General features: G+C 38.7%; 2 protein-coding genes across 2 annotated transcripts; one reads left to right on the top strand and one right to left on the bottom strand.

Annotated features, from left to right (window-relative positions):
* The first annotated feature begins 19 nt into the window (after positions 1–19).
* Positions 20–3,875, top strand: LOC121895502 (glutathione S-transferase Mu 4-like). Its single transcript, XM_042408682.1, has 8 exons — positions 20–145; positions 1,456–1,531; positions 1,626–1,690; positions 1,780–1,861; positions 2,086–2,183; positions 2,269–2,364; positions 3,138–3,248; positions 3,449–3,875. Exons 1-8 carry the CDS (start codon positions 110–112, stop codon positions 3,542–3,544), a joined length of 660 nt encoding a protein of 219 aa, XP_042264616.1. The 5' UTR covers positions 20–109; the 3' UTR covers positions 3,545–3,875.
* An 88-nt stretch (positions 3,876–3,963) lies between these two features.
* Positions 3,964–12,204, bottom strand: eps8l3b (EPS8-like 3b). The gene is made up of 19 exons (XM_042408386.1): positions 12,167–12,204; positions 11,769–11,884; positions 11,602–11,666; positions 11,356–11,514; positions 10,628–10,777; positions 10,340–10,425; positions 10,086–10,225; positions 9,762–9,889; positions 9,470–9,605; positions 9,248–9,318; positions 9,088–9,162; positions 8,813–8,958; positions 6,476–6,680; positions 6,088–6,131; positions 5,863–5,956; positions 4,907–5,020; positions 4,726–4,814; positions 4,485–4,617; positions 3,964–4,394 (listed from the first exon to the last, which is right to left on the bottom strand). The coding sequence occupies exons 1-19, from the start codon at positions 12,202–12,204 to the stop codon at positions 4,353–4,355; spliced, it is 2,031 nt and encodes a 676-aa protein (XP_042264320.1). The 3' UTR covers positions 3,964–4,352.
* Positions 12,205–13,096: the final 892 nt, after the last annotated feature.

Below are 13,096 nucleotides of genomic sequence, written 5' to 3'. Positions count from 1 at the left end.
TCCTCACTGGCTGCAGAAAGAGAGCAGCCGACCCCTGCTTGCTCCTCAGTCTCTGTCGCCGCTGTGAAAATCGTCGTCGGCCACATTTGCTCTCGGAAAGTGATTCAAAATGACAATGAAACTGGCTTATTGGGATATTCGTGGGGTAAGTTAATTGCAAATAAACTCGCACCTGTGTTTCTGCAGCGCTGTACGTTAACGGCTGTTAACTGGTTTTGCTGGAGTCACCGACCGTTGCTTTTAAAACTCTTTGTATTTACCACTTAACGTTACTGGTGTTTAAGTGTTTAATGCGTAACGTTAATGTGTTTTACAATCATTTAAAATGTAGTGTTTACTGAGCGTCGCTCGGTGAAATGTTATGTAACTGCGAAATAGCCGGGCGGCACGTGTTTAAACTGTTAACATCATAAAGAGACGCTAGTAACGACTTCAAATATAGCTACTAAAGCTAATGTAACGTTAACCGTTAGCGGTTATCGTATGTGTGCTGCTGTTTTACTGTTTTAGCTGCAATCCCAAAATGAGCGACGGTAAAAGTGCTGTAAAGTCAGGAGCGAGATACCTGTTTTAAATGTGCTTATTCATTGAGTAGCAAATTATGTAAAATGGCAGAAAGAGGTGATTTTAACACCGTCTCTCAATCGGTCACCGATCATTACAGACCGCTGCACACACACAGTTAAATTACTACTGAAGGTAAAGGTTGAAGTCTTTTAAATGGTTAACTACACTGCCTTGCATAATAAACCCCCATACACCCCCTCTGGTCTTATCCACATTTTGTCATGTGGCAACCTAAAATTAAAATGGATTTCATTGGGGTTGTATCAGGTAATGGACCAACACAAAATAATCCATAATTTTGAAGCGGGGAGGGATTTTTATTTACAAATAAAAAATCTGAAAAATGTTGAGTACATATGTATTCACCCCCTTTGCTGTGAAACTTCATCAATCGTAAACTGAATATCGATTATTGATGTTGGCTGGGACAAAATAAGACATTTTTGAGGACGTTTCCTCGGGCTTTGAGAAACAGTGATCGTCATTTCATTAAGTCATATGATTAAGTCGTTATTGAGAAAATAACTGAAAGATTAATCGATGATGAAAATATTTGCGGTGCTCGTTCTTTGTAAAAATGCATTCTTCTGTTTAACCAGAGCAAATGTAAGGCTTCAGAAGGCAGAGTCAGACAAATGAACATCGTCCTAAGTTGCAGTTTTATTAGTTTTCTAAAGAATATTTCTCTGATAAGATGATAACTTTGGAATGATGTACATCTGTCCTTAAAATCCTCATAAAAAAATAAATTCAGGGTTAATATGAGTTATCTGTAAGTCATCACAAGGGGAAAACAACTGTGCAATGTCCACATGTACACTGCGGACCTTTTTTAATGTGTTTTTTAAAAGCTGTAAAATCAACAACCTCTCCCATCTCTTATCTCAGCTTGCTCAGCCAATCCGCCTGCTGATGGAGTACACTGGCACCAAGTATGAAGACAAGTTTTATGTCTGTGGTGAAGGTAAATATCACTTGTTCAATCAACAGATAAACAAGCACAAGCTTCCATATAACACACCCTCTTCATTCATGTAACCCTCTTTTCTCTCACACAGCTCCCAACTTTGATAAGAGCTGCTGGTTTGATGAAAAACCAAACCTTGGAATGGACTTTCCCAATGTGAGTGAGTTTAACATGTTAATATTGATTTAATTGTAAAGCGGGCAAGTTTAAAACATCAACTAATTGTGATTAATGTCTCACCATAGCTGCCCTACTTGGAGGATGGAGACAGAAAGATAGTGCAGAGCAACGCTATCCTGAGATACATCGCTCGTAAGCACAATATGTGTAAGTATAGTGTGTTTTTAATGTATTCTGCTCCTTTTCTTCAATAAATGGTGCATATATTACTTTTAAAATGCACTTAAGTATTTTTATGTGAACATCAGTGGTTGCGTTTTATGGTCTCCTTTAAATAAAGGGACCATAATTATACAGAAATTCCAGGTTTCAGATGTAGTATCATAAGTCTTCATTTCCTGAGAGTCTCAATAGATCTCATTTGATCACAGGCGGAGAGACCGAGGACGAGAAGGTTCGCGTCGACATCATGGAGAACCAGGCCATGGACTTCAGAAACGGCTTTGTGAGGATGTGCTACACAGACTTAGTGAGTAACAAGTTAATTGTTAACTTTAATTAAATCATAAAGCTATTAAACTCCACTAATGTCACCCTTGTTTCTCTGACATCAGGACAGGATAAAGCCAGGCTACCTTGAGATGCTGCCAGGCGTACTGAAGCAGTTCTCAAATTTCTTGGGCGACAGGAAGTGGTTTGCTGGTGACAAGGTATTTCACCTCTCAAACATGTTGGACACAGTCCATTTTTAAAAGTTTTTAAAGCTGAAAATTACACACATTTGACATATTATGGCCTTATAAAGCTGATATGACAAACATGTTAGTAGACATTTACACAAGGAGCAACAATAGCATTCACATTTAGAATCGTGTTTTGCGGAAAATAACTGTCTTTAGCTGCTAAATGCTCCATTATGTTTAGTCCCTAACGCTGTACATCAGTTGTTTGGTGCTGGGCAGGTAGCGTTCAGTAGATTTGTCAAAGCTTTTTTCTTAAAACAGCTTCCTGATGTTGCTAGAAATGTGTTTAATTAGCTGACGAGCTGAGACTGAAGCAAACTGTGAATTTACAGGCCAGAAATCCAAAACAAAGAGCTAAAACAGGTCATAAACCTCCACAGCGAGCTACCAGCGACCCCTTCATTACATGTAGGGTTGCAACTAATGATTATTTTCATTATCGATTAATATACCTATTATTTTCTTGATTAATCCATTGTTTTTGTGGCTTGTAAATTAGGAAGAGTGTCCATTCTAAGTTCCCAGTGATCAGCGTTGCTCATAAAAACCAGTGAATTTTTGCTCCAGAAATTGCTGAAATGATTATTCGATCATCAAAATCATTGCTGATTAATTGGACTAATCAACTCACATATTTATGTCATTTGACTGACATAAATATAAAACTATTGATTAGTTCTAGTTTGAGCTTTTATTTTGCTTTCAACATATTTGTTTTATATAACGTTTCTTTACAACAGATCACTTTTGTGGACTTCCTTATGTACGAGCTGCTGGATCAACACAGGATGTTTCATCCCACATGTCTGGATGACTTCAAGAACCTCAAAGATTTTTTAGACCGTTTTGAGGTGAGAACAGTTTGTCAGACACACAGGACATCCTACAATTACCACCAGAAGTTATAGACAGGAAATGAAAAGTCCTGCACTCAAGTATCTTGTTTTTTTTCCTCTGCGTTGTTGTGACTGTCTGATGTCTGTGAGTAAATGATGTGTATGTGGAGTTGTTCCTGTTTTTAATGACTTGGTATAATATGATATTATCACAGGCTCTGGAGAAGATTGCTGCCTACATGAAGTCAAACAGATTCATGAAGACTCCTGTCAACAACAAGATGGCCAAATGGGGAAACAAGAAAGAGTAAAGAACAACGTATAAAACATTAGAGAAGTTATAGAAAAGTCACAAATGCAACTGAGTCAGTATCTTGTAAATTCAGGACTAGAGAAAAGTTTTCCTGTACCATATTTGTCTTTTTATAAACTGTTGTTTGTCCTTAAATCATGTTATACTCCCAAAACATTTACATGCCGACTCTAAAACCAGTTTTAGTTCCATCATAATTGTATAAAAAAAGTAGCAAGTTTGTACTGATATTATGAAGAAACTTTAATTTGACTTAAAGCACTTAATTTACTTGTAACATTTGAAACATTTTTTTTTGACAGATTAAAGTAAATCTTGTTCTGACTGTACTGTTTATCTCTATTTGGGACTCAATTTCAACATCAATTTCTGTACAATAAATGACATTTAAGAATGAATTATGAATTAAGAGAAAATATAATGTAGGATATAAGTTAATGCAGCAGGAGAGAATGTAGTTATAAAAACGAAAATATGTTTGATTGAACAAAGGTCTACATACATTTTTATTTAACTGCAGTTCATAAAACTATACACAATTTACTTGAAATAATTAGAGGAACTATAAGTTATATTACAGTTAAAATTAATTTCTAACTAACTCAATTTGCTGCTGGTGATAAATTTTACTACATATAGTAATTAGTAGTAATTCACTAAGAAATCAGCACTTGATGCAGTTTCATTTATATCATCAACACAAGATAATTTATGACATAATTAATTAAGACAAAAAAATCCAAATGTTGATCTCGATGAAATTCAAGAGAAAAGAAACTGAAGGCGTTGAGCAGTGACGTTGATCTTTAGTAGCGGCTGGTGTACGGGCCTGGCGGCTCATTGGCAAGCTGTAGGGAACAGGGTGAAAGATCACTAATGTGTTGCAGTCAGGTGGGTGTGCGCGCGCACGCGCTCACATCACATGGTACAATACTTACAGCAATGGCCGTCTTAACAGCCTGAAGCTGGAAGAAGACTTTGCCTCCCTCTTCTGGACAAACAGTCCTTATTTCATCCTTCGTCATCCCCAGAAGCAGCTGACCAGTCAGCACTCCGAGGCTGGTGACAGTGCTGCTCAAGAAAAACAATATTTTACCTCATCATCCAGTACATGACAAACACATTTACAGTACAAACATCTCTTATGTCCCTTGTCTCCTTGTGGATCATATCACTCACATTTTGGAGAAACCTCTGTACTCCAGCCAGGCTCTGACCTCTGCGGATGTGGAGGCCATGTCCAGAGTCACGGGGCCACGAGTGTCTCGCTGTGAGGTGGAGGTAAAGGAATAAAATGTCACTTGAAAAATCTGTTAAATACGTCTCTCAGCAGAGCTACAGTTTGTGTCACACAGCTCACCAGATCGTTTATGGGCCCTGCGCTGTTCATCGGCTCCAGAACATTCTGAGGAACGTTGCCTTCCTCGCCACGAGTGTTACGTACGAGCCACCACTGCTTTGATTTCTGAATCACCTGTAAAAAGTCCAGGAAAAGAAGCAAACATCTCAACTACTGACAGTAACAACATTTCCAATGTGTGTGACAGCTATGATTGTGACTGTGGTAAATATACAAACAGGTTTAAACTGAGTGTGTAAAGTGCAACGTGAAGATTTAAGCCCGGATCAGATGTCGGCTGGACTCTGTCATCAGGTGGAAGCATTTCAGAAGCAGCTTGTTTTTACTGCCTGATTTAGTGTTTTGTTGTATTTTTCTGCCTGTCACAGAATTTGAACTCTTTATCTACTGGAAATTTAAAATTATAGGCAATAAATTAACCTCTAAGGAGAAAGCACCAATATTAACACTCAGTGATGTATATTTCATTGGTAATGGTCTATGGCCTATAATTGTACATCTGGTGGACATAATGACACATTGGCTACAAAGGTTGAAAAGACTCAGCTGTTGTGATGGGGGTAACATCTGTAGTCTGTTTTTCTTTCTTTTGGAGTAGAAAAGCTTCTTTTACATTTTTCTAATTGGTTCATTACAGTTAAGTCAAGTGGACTTTAGGACTAAAGTCTGGTAACCATCATGAAACATCAGAGATTATCAGTGAGGGGGAAGGTCTCGAGAACAAATCCAAGTGAATCCAACAGAAACTTCAGGTCCTGTTCACTTTTGACTGGTTTAAAGTCTGGACCATTAACTGCTCCAGACATGCCAATGTGCAACATCTGAGAGCGAACCATTGAAAATCATATATATTTATAAGTACAAGCACTTGTACTGTTGCACTGAACAGATTAATGTAACAATCAACCCTCACTTGGACAAATATAAAGATGATACTTGTATTTTTGTCTTCTCACCTCAACCACTTCTCCCTTCATGATGCTGAGCTCTCGGTTGTTCCTGGCCATGAAGTCATAAATGACACGCATCGGCAGGGGTGGCTCAGTGGAGCTGAAACAGCACACGCACGTTTAGTTACAACAACGCACATGACCAGAATAAATACACAACGAGCACAGATTAAAGAAATGTTTGCCACAAATATCATAAAGCCACATTCACTGCAGTGTAATAATGCTTACCGGGATAGCGGTGGTGCACCCCCCCACTGACTGTTGCCCACAGGCTGTAGGAGACAAAATGATATAATTAAATAAATACATCACTGGCTTGTGATAATGGCCTCACTGGAGATGTTAGTTGTCTCATGTTGCTTTGAAAACTTGCATATTAAAAGGTACCGATTGCCAGATGGTGGCAGTGATTATAACTGCGATTAAAAGATCCTTAATCACAAACTCTTGACAGTTACCACATGGGGAAACTAATTTAACAGCTGTGTTGTTGTGACGGGTTTCTAATCTCATTACTACAACATAAATACAGCACCAGACATATTACTGTCGCAATGACAGCCATTTGTTGAATCTCTAAATTAAAGGTGAGTTATTGTGTCACGTGGTTTTATACCTCTTGCATCCCTCTGGGCGGGTAACTCTGACTGTCGTTTATTTGTCCGTTGGGTCGGTCAGGCGGGAAGCGCTGGCTGTTGCTCCTGCTCATTGGACCGTTCCGGTAAGGGAGCGGGGAGGGCAGGCGTGGCGGGGCGGGAGGCTGCCAGCCATCGTAGAACTCGGGAATGTAAGGTGGGACATCATCATCTGGCCATCTTGATCTGTGAATTGACAGGAGGGCAGAAAACTGACAAGTAAGTCAAAATAGAAAAGGAACAGACATTTTGTTCACACACACACTTCTCCATATGAACATTGAAAGAGGTTTTCCTCGCAGTAATCATTCCTCTTGTTCATACTGACTATTAGAAGACCCCCTTCCAATGCGTTTTCAGTGATGGGGACAAAATCCACAGTCCTCATTTTGATCAAACATGTATGTAAATGTTGAATGTTAAATCTAAAGTTAATATGAAGCTTCAGACGTCTGAGTGAGTCAAATAAAGTGGATATCTTCCACATTTACAGTGACTTTTTAGCATCAAATTCCCTCTCTGTGTTTCCCTGTTGAGCTGCAGTGGAAGGATTGTAACAAAAACAGGAAAATTTGGCACTAGGAATACAGTAACTTTGAAAGATATCGTCTTCATTTGACTAATTGTGATGGCTGATATCAGCTTCAGACAAACTTTTAAATACATTTTTGCACAGAAGGAGGACTGTGGATTTTGGCTTCCATCACTGACATTGTAAGTGCATTATGAAGGAATCTTCTAATGGTCAGTATGAACAGGAGGAATGATTACAGCAAGAAACACTATTTCATAGTTTATTTGGACATCTGAATATTGTTTTATCCTTTAATATCACTTTCTATCAAGGCACCTTTATAAGAGGTTTGGAAACTGGAATAAATGAATAGTTCAAGATTTTGGGAAATACGCTTATTCACTTTTCTGGCGAGAGTTAGATGATACCGCTCTCATGTCTGGACGATAAATATTATGGGTAAATGCTAGATTGGATCAGCTGGAGGGATGAACTGTCGTGAGTGCAGTTAGGGTTGAGGGTTAAGGTTAGGGTTAACGTACAAATCGCACAATAGTTTCACAAATTGTCCCTCCGGCTGCTCTAATCTAGCACCAACCTGAGTCAGAAGACATTACGATGTTACCACAAGATTGGAAGCAAGGAGACAACAGCTAACCTGTCCAAAGATAACACCTCTAAAACTCACTGATTGACTAATTATTTTTTATAGATGTTTAATCAAAATAAAAAAAATAAAGTTTAAAAATGTTACAGTGTTAGAGGGTTTCATGCTGGAGTATTTCCTGATCAGGCAGAATGACTTAATCAGTCCACTGGTTGCCTGGCAATGACCTCCTGATAGTCATCAGATTGCTTTTTTAACCTTTGGACAGAGCCAGGCTAGCTGTTTCCCCCTGTTTTCAGTCTTTTTGCTAAGCTAAGCTAACCAGCTGCTGGCTGTAGCTTCATATTTAAACTGACAGAAAGTGAATAAGTGCATTCTCCAAAACTTACTTCTTAAAGGGCTTATTAATTATTATTAATAAATAGTTTACTAATTCTGTATTGATCAGCAAGAACTTTTTTTAAATAATTTTTGGGTTGCCAGGTTTGTGAAAAAAATTCTTTGACTGATGTTTATCCTTTCTCTAATGTAGCTATAAATGTTGGGGGTACATTGATCAATGGGTTTCTCTTCTGTTAGTATGTTATTAATAAAGAGTTTTTTTAAAAGTCTTTAGTTGTAAATGTAAATAAATGGATTCTAGTCCAGATTCTCAGCAGCTTCTTCCCACAAATTAGCTGTTGATCCACTGAAGAACTTCACAAGTGTCTGCTGGAGGAGGATAAACATCAACTTGGCAACCCAAACGCTATATTTGTAAATTGATTTATTAATGGTTTATAACTGTTCTATAAAGCATTAGCAAATTCATTAACCATTAGTTAATAAAATTTATATATTGATTTATTTATTAGTATTTGAAATGAATATATCATTCACAGCATTTCCTTGTTTTCCAATGTCAAACTTTGAGTTCTCAAGTACAAATTACCATTTTAAAACTGAAATTAGCGGTAATTTCAGATTTAACAGTAAAAAAAATTCTACATTTTTTTCTACATGTTTTCCATGTTTTTTTTCCATATGTCATGCATTAACTCGGACCTTTCTTTACATATCAACAAACAGACACACTACTCCCCATGTGAGGGTGTGTCAGGACAGTGACAGGTGCACTTACAATAGGAGGGCTGTATACCAGAAGGTTAAAAGCTTTATAAAAGGATTAAGGTGTGAGGATTGTAAAAGCCGCCCTACCTGGGGACGTTCCAGCAGTCTCCCAGAGACCTCCACATTTGGTCCTCATTCGGGTCAACGACCTGAGCCAGCAACCGCATGGCCATCTCTGTCAGCAGGGGAGAGAGCACAGTGGGAGGCAGGTCTGCAGGATACTGAGGCAAGATCTGTGGGGAAAAAATGGAGGAATTATTCACTGTCACAACTGAAAAATATGAATTCACTTAGTGTAGCAGCCAAAAACTGTAATCTAGATTCAGCCAGTCAAAAATAAAAATAAGTTCAGAAGAGCTCACCGAGCCTAAACTACTAAAGAAGATGTGGACAAAGTCAGGAGCACTGGGATTGGTCAGTTCCCCATCCAGCTGACCCTGTAATATAAAAAACACTGTTTTTAAGTCACTGCACAAACCACTCTGGTCAATATGAAATATGTAGGGACATTTAAGTGTTTACCAGCAGATTGAATCCATATTTGATTTTCTGAAGATAGGCGTAATATTCCTCCAAAGGTGGCAGACTAACAGCTGTTAAAGATAAGATAATGTCAAATATTAATTAGACACGAAAATCTACGTTATCAGTATGTCTGTAGTCCTGTAGGAGGCTATTCAGATAATGCAGATAATTACTGCTATTACATGTGCCCACAGAAGATAAACTGGAACAAGATATTACCATTTCGTTTAGATTTTTTCCTCTGAAACAGCTTTTTGTTTTTGCTCTTGTCCTCTTGCTGTGAAGGTGCGTTTGATGCAGCCGACACTTTGTCCATGAAGATCTCCATATCATTTAAAATGTGGTTTAAAATGTCCTGTGAAAAGCATGGGACAAAACATATTATATATACACATAATAAAACATATTCAGTGGCACATGGGAGCTTTCAGAACAAATAAACAAATTAATAACATAATGTTCATGATAATTAAATTATTACAAATATAGACAGTTTAATTGCAGCACAGACCGTGTTCCTCGCAGTGTCTGTCTGCTCAGGTGGCAGAGCGAGCTCTGGGCTACTCTGTAGTTCATGAAGATCAGGATAGTTCAGTAGTTCTTCTTGTGGGGTGAAGACCCGTGGAGGAGGCATATTTTCTAAATGGAAACCAAGAAAAGACTTTGTATGTAAATACTGATTTGACTGCACTTGTTGTTGACACAATATAAAACACCGAGTTTATTGCTGAACTCGGCTTATTTGTGGAGAAAACATCCATAAACTGTTGTAGCAGTCACTTCTAGGATGAGAGATGTTTTTCATATGTTTCCAATGGATCAGTCCAAGCTTTACCTGGTTCTCTGTTGTTGCCCCACTGTGGGGCCAGGTGGTCCGGTGGTGGCAGGTTCCTTTCTTGCTGCATAGGATGAGGTCCAGCCTGTCGGAAACTTGAACCTGAAGTATGTTGCCCTATGATATTCTCAAGATTACTCCTGTAAACATCAACAGAAACAAACGGATAGCAGTTAAATCATTTTACTGGTTGATTTCTCAGCTCATCCTAATGACTGTTTGGACTTTATTTGTAAGTTTTGAGCTGTATGTACCTGATGTCTGGCTGCTCCCTGCGTGGTTCCACATGATCACCTCCTTTTTTGATGATCTTATCCAGATCGCTCTTGATGAGCTCCGCCTGGTAAAAACAGACATGCTTTGAATCTAACTCCCACATGACCACAGCAAAAAGCTACATCACTGTTATGAAATACTGAGGCTGCCCTCGAGTTTACACCTCAATATAACAAACACATCCCCTCTTTCTCTGGAGGCTTTCAGAAAGTCGTAGCAGGTCCAAGTTAAGAGATCACTGAGGTTTCTGGTGAAATGCGACTCACCCCGGTCTCCTCACACTGGAACATGAAGACCTGATGGATGCGTTTGCTGCGTTCCTGCACAATTATTGTCAGCAGAGAGTTGTAGGCGCAGCTGTCCAACACAGCTTTGGTTTTTTGGATGCTACTCAAAGGCAGCAACTCCAGCTCTGCCTTTAAAATCACATTGAATGGGACAAAAAACGGGTTTATGAAAGTAAATGTGAGAATACACACAGTTAAACATGAATACGCAAAGCTTCAACGTACAGTACTAGTCAGGAAAGTGCTTTGACTGGTACTGTCTATAGAAAAGTGGAGCGAGGAGCCTGAAAAAAATGGTGATGAAACTGAGAATAAATGTGCTGCAGATTTATTCAGTACTGAATGAAAATGAATGCAGATAATATAATGAAAAATAAAGGAGTTAAAAGACTTACTGCTTTGAATTTAATCTCTTTTTGTATACTGTAAAGCTTATTGAACTCTGTAAGGACCCTCATGATTTTTCCCTTCATCTATACACTGAACATTATGTTTGGAGTATCTCATATTTTTGTGAATACACACAACTAAGCAGAACTCTTTTCTAGAAAAGATCATAGTTAAAACAGTTGTGGTTGTGCATTTTCACATGATGCTTCACTCACAGTCCCTGGAACAATCAAATATGGTCGTCATGTTTGGGTATAGTATCTAGCACCAAATTTAAAAGTTGTCTTCACGTGTTTTAGCTAGAAACGACTACTAACTTTGGTCTCAATGTCACTGAGCATCAAATATCCTCCCTGAACCTCCATGATCATCTGCTGGGGCCACAAACGACCTTTGGCATCCAGCCTCTTCAGCTTGGCCACACAGTCGTCCACCGTCCTCATCTCCTGGCCGTCCAGCTCACAGGTGAACAGATGCTGTGGGGTCAATGTGGAGAGTCATGAATGAAGAGAGCTATAGGTTGTACTGTGTGTCTCCATAATGTAGATTTCATACTCATTTACCTCCACTCTGACTTGAAAGTTGTCAGAATTTCTGTTCAGCGACTCAGAGTACTCCTTTCTCTGCACTGATGTAAAGAACATGTCATTAAAAGAGAGAAACACATGTTGTTATCACTAAAATGAAAATATAATCAGACAGGAGGTGTTTTTTTAATGTCTGAACATACTGTATATGGATCTGCCACTGGGCCTGGACATGTTGTTTCTCTGCAGTGGAGCACCCTTGAGGTCATCCTGTTGGAAACCCCGCCTCTGCTGAGGGAGGTCTTCTTGTGAGAAACCCCTGCAGTATAATAAAAGAGTACTTCTCAAACTGGAGAAATGGGTCTCATTGATGGGCTGTCGCCAGCCTGGGACACTACATGTTAATATAATAATCAGCAGCAGAACAGTGGTTTTAAGATAAATGATTTACAGTCAAGCTCAAATGAGATGCGCGGTTACCACAACACAATAGAGCTTTATCTTGACAACGTGTGTGGAGTGTTGTAAAAATCTTATATTTGTGCTGAAAGGTTTAACCATATTGATATGAGTGACTAAACATGAAAATAAAATGACTGACCCTGGGGAATAAGAGAAGGGAGCGCTGTTTCCAAACATTTTCCAAATACAAAATGTCTGAGAATGAAATCTCTGGATTGGCAAGAATCACTCAGAAGCCACTTCGCGCCAACCTGTAAGAATATGATTCAGCAAAGTAACACCTCATTACTTATTCTTCATATTATACCAGGACAGATGATTGTTTAGATACTCTCTTGACATAATGTACAAAGTATTTGTTCACCCAGTTTAGCCAATTCAGGATTTAGACAGCTTCAAATGCCAAGAGGAACATTACAAAGCACTTAAAGTGAAATGCTCAGTTAATGGCTTACATAATATATTATAATTCAAGGTTTAAATTAACAAACACTTAATTATTAATCCGTCTTGGAGGCTTTACCTCTAGACTGGACTTAGGTCAGTATAAAAGGAGTTTTGAAGCTGATCAAACACCTGCCCTTATTCAACAAGATGTGAAAGAATACAAACTTTACTTCTATGTATTTTACATTAAAGGCTTAACTTCAATCTGTCACGTACCTCCTGGATTGAGCGAAGAATATAAGAGGAGCTTTTCCTGTCAACAATCCTTTCTGGAAAAGCAAACACATTTCCATATCTAAGCAGGATATAACGCCTCCACCACTCAGGATGTTATTTTACCTCCTTAAATTATAACCTCAGTCGTTTCTTTATTCATTACCTGTCAGCTCTGCTTCAGTGTCATTGTTCCTTTCCTTCAAACAGATTTTCTACTGAGGCCAGTCATAGCAGAAAGCACCTGTTCCTCACACAGCTTACAGAGAAAATTCCCTTGACTTCCTGCTCGAAAGCACCAGGATCAAAGTGCAACAATCTGATGGGAGTGACGAAGGAGGAGGGTGGGTCTGACTTGTCATTTAGAGGATAAGTGTTTGAGGTATGGTGGAGAACAGCAAATCTCTGG

This window comes from Thunnus maccoyii, chromosome 4 (genome assembly GCF_910596095.1).
Source record: "Thunnus maccoyii chromosome 4, fThuMac1.1, whole genome shotgun sequence".
In the NCBI taxonomy this organism is placed as follows: Eukaryota; Metazoa; Chordata; class Actinopteri; order Scombriformes; family Scombridae; genus Thunnus; species Thunnus maccoyii.
This window is presented reverse-complemented; position numbering and strand designations above follow the sequence as displayed.

Excerpts from the sequence above, each read along its gene's own strand:
- eps8l3b (XM_042408386.1), bottom strand. The coding sequence starts at position 12,204 with ATGTTTGGAAACAGCGCTCCCTTCTCTTATTCCCCAGG. Across the intron at positions 10,426-10,627 it reads TCCAGTGTGAGGAGACCGGG|GCGGAGCTCATCAAGAGCGA; the intron begins GTGAGTCGCATT and ends TGTTTTTACCAG. Across the intron at positions 6,132-6,475 it reads CGCCCAGAGGGATGCAAGAG|CCTGTGGGCAACAGTCAGTG; the intron begins GTATAAAACCAC and ends TGTCTCCTACAG.
- LOC121895502 (XM_042408682.1), top strand. The coding sequence starts at position 110 with ATGACAATGAAACTGGCTTATTGGGATATTCGTGGG. Across the intron at positions 1,862-2,085 it reads CGCTCGTAAGCACAATATGT|GCGGAGAGACCGAGGACGAG; the intron begins GTAAGTATAGTG and ends ATTTGATCACAG. Across the intron at positions 2,184-2,268 it reads GGATGTGCTACACAGACTTA|GACAGGATAAAGCCAGGCTA; the intron begins GTGAGTAACAAG and ends CTCTGACATCAG.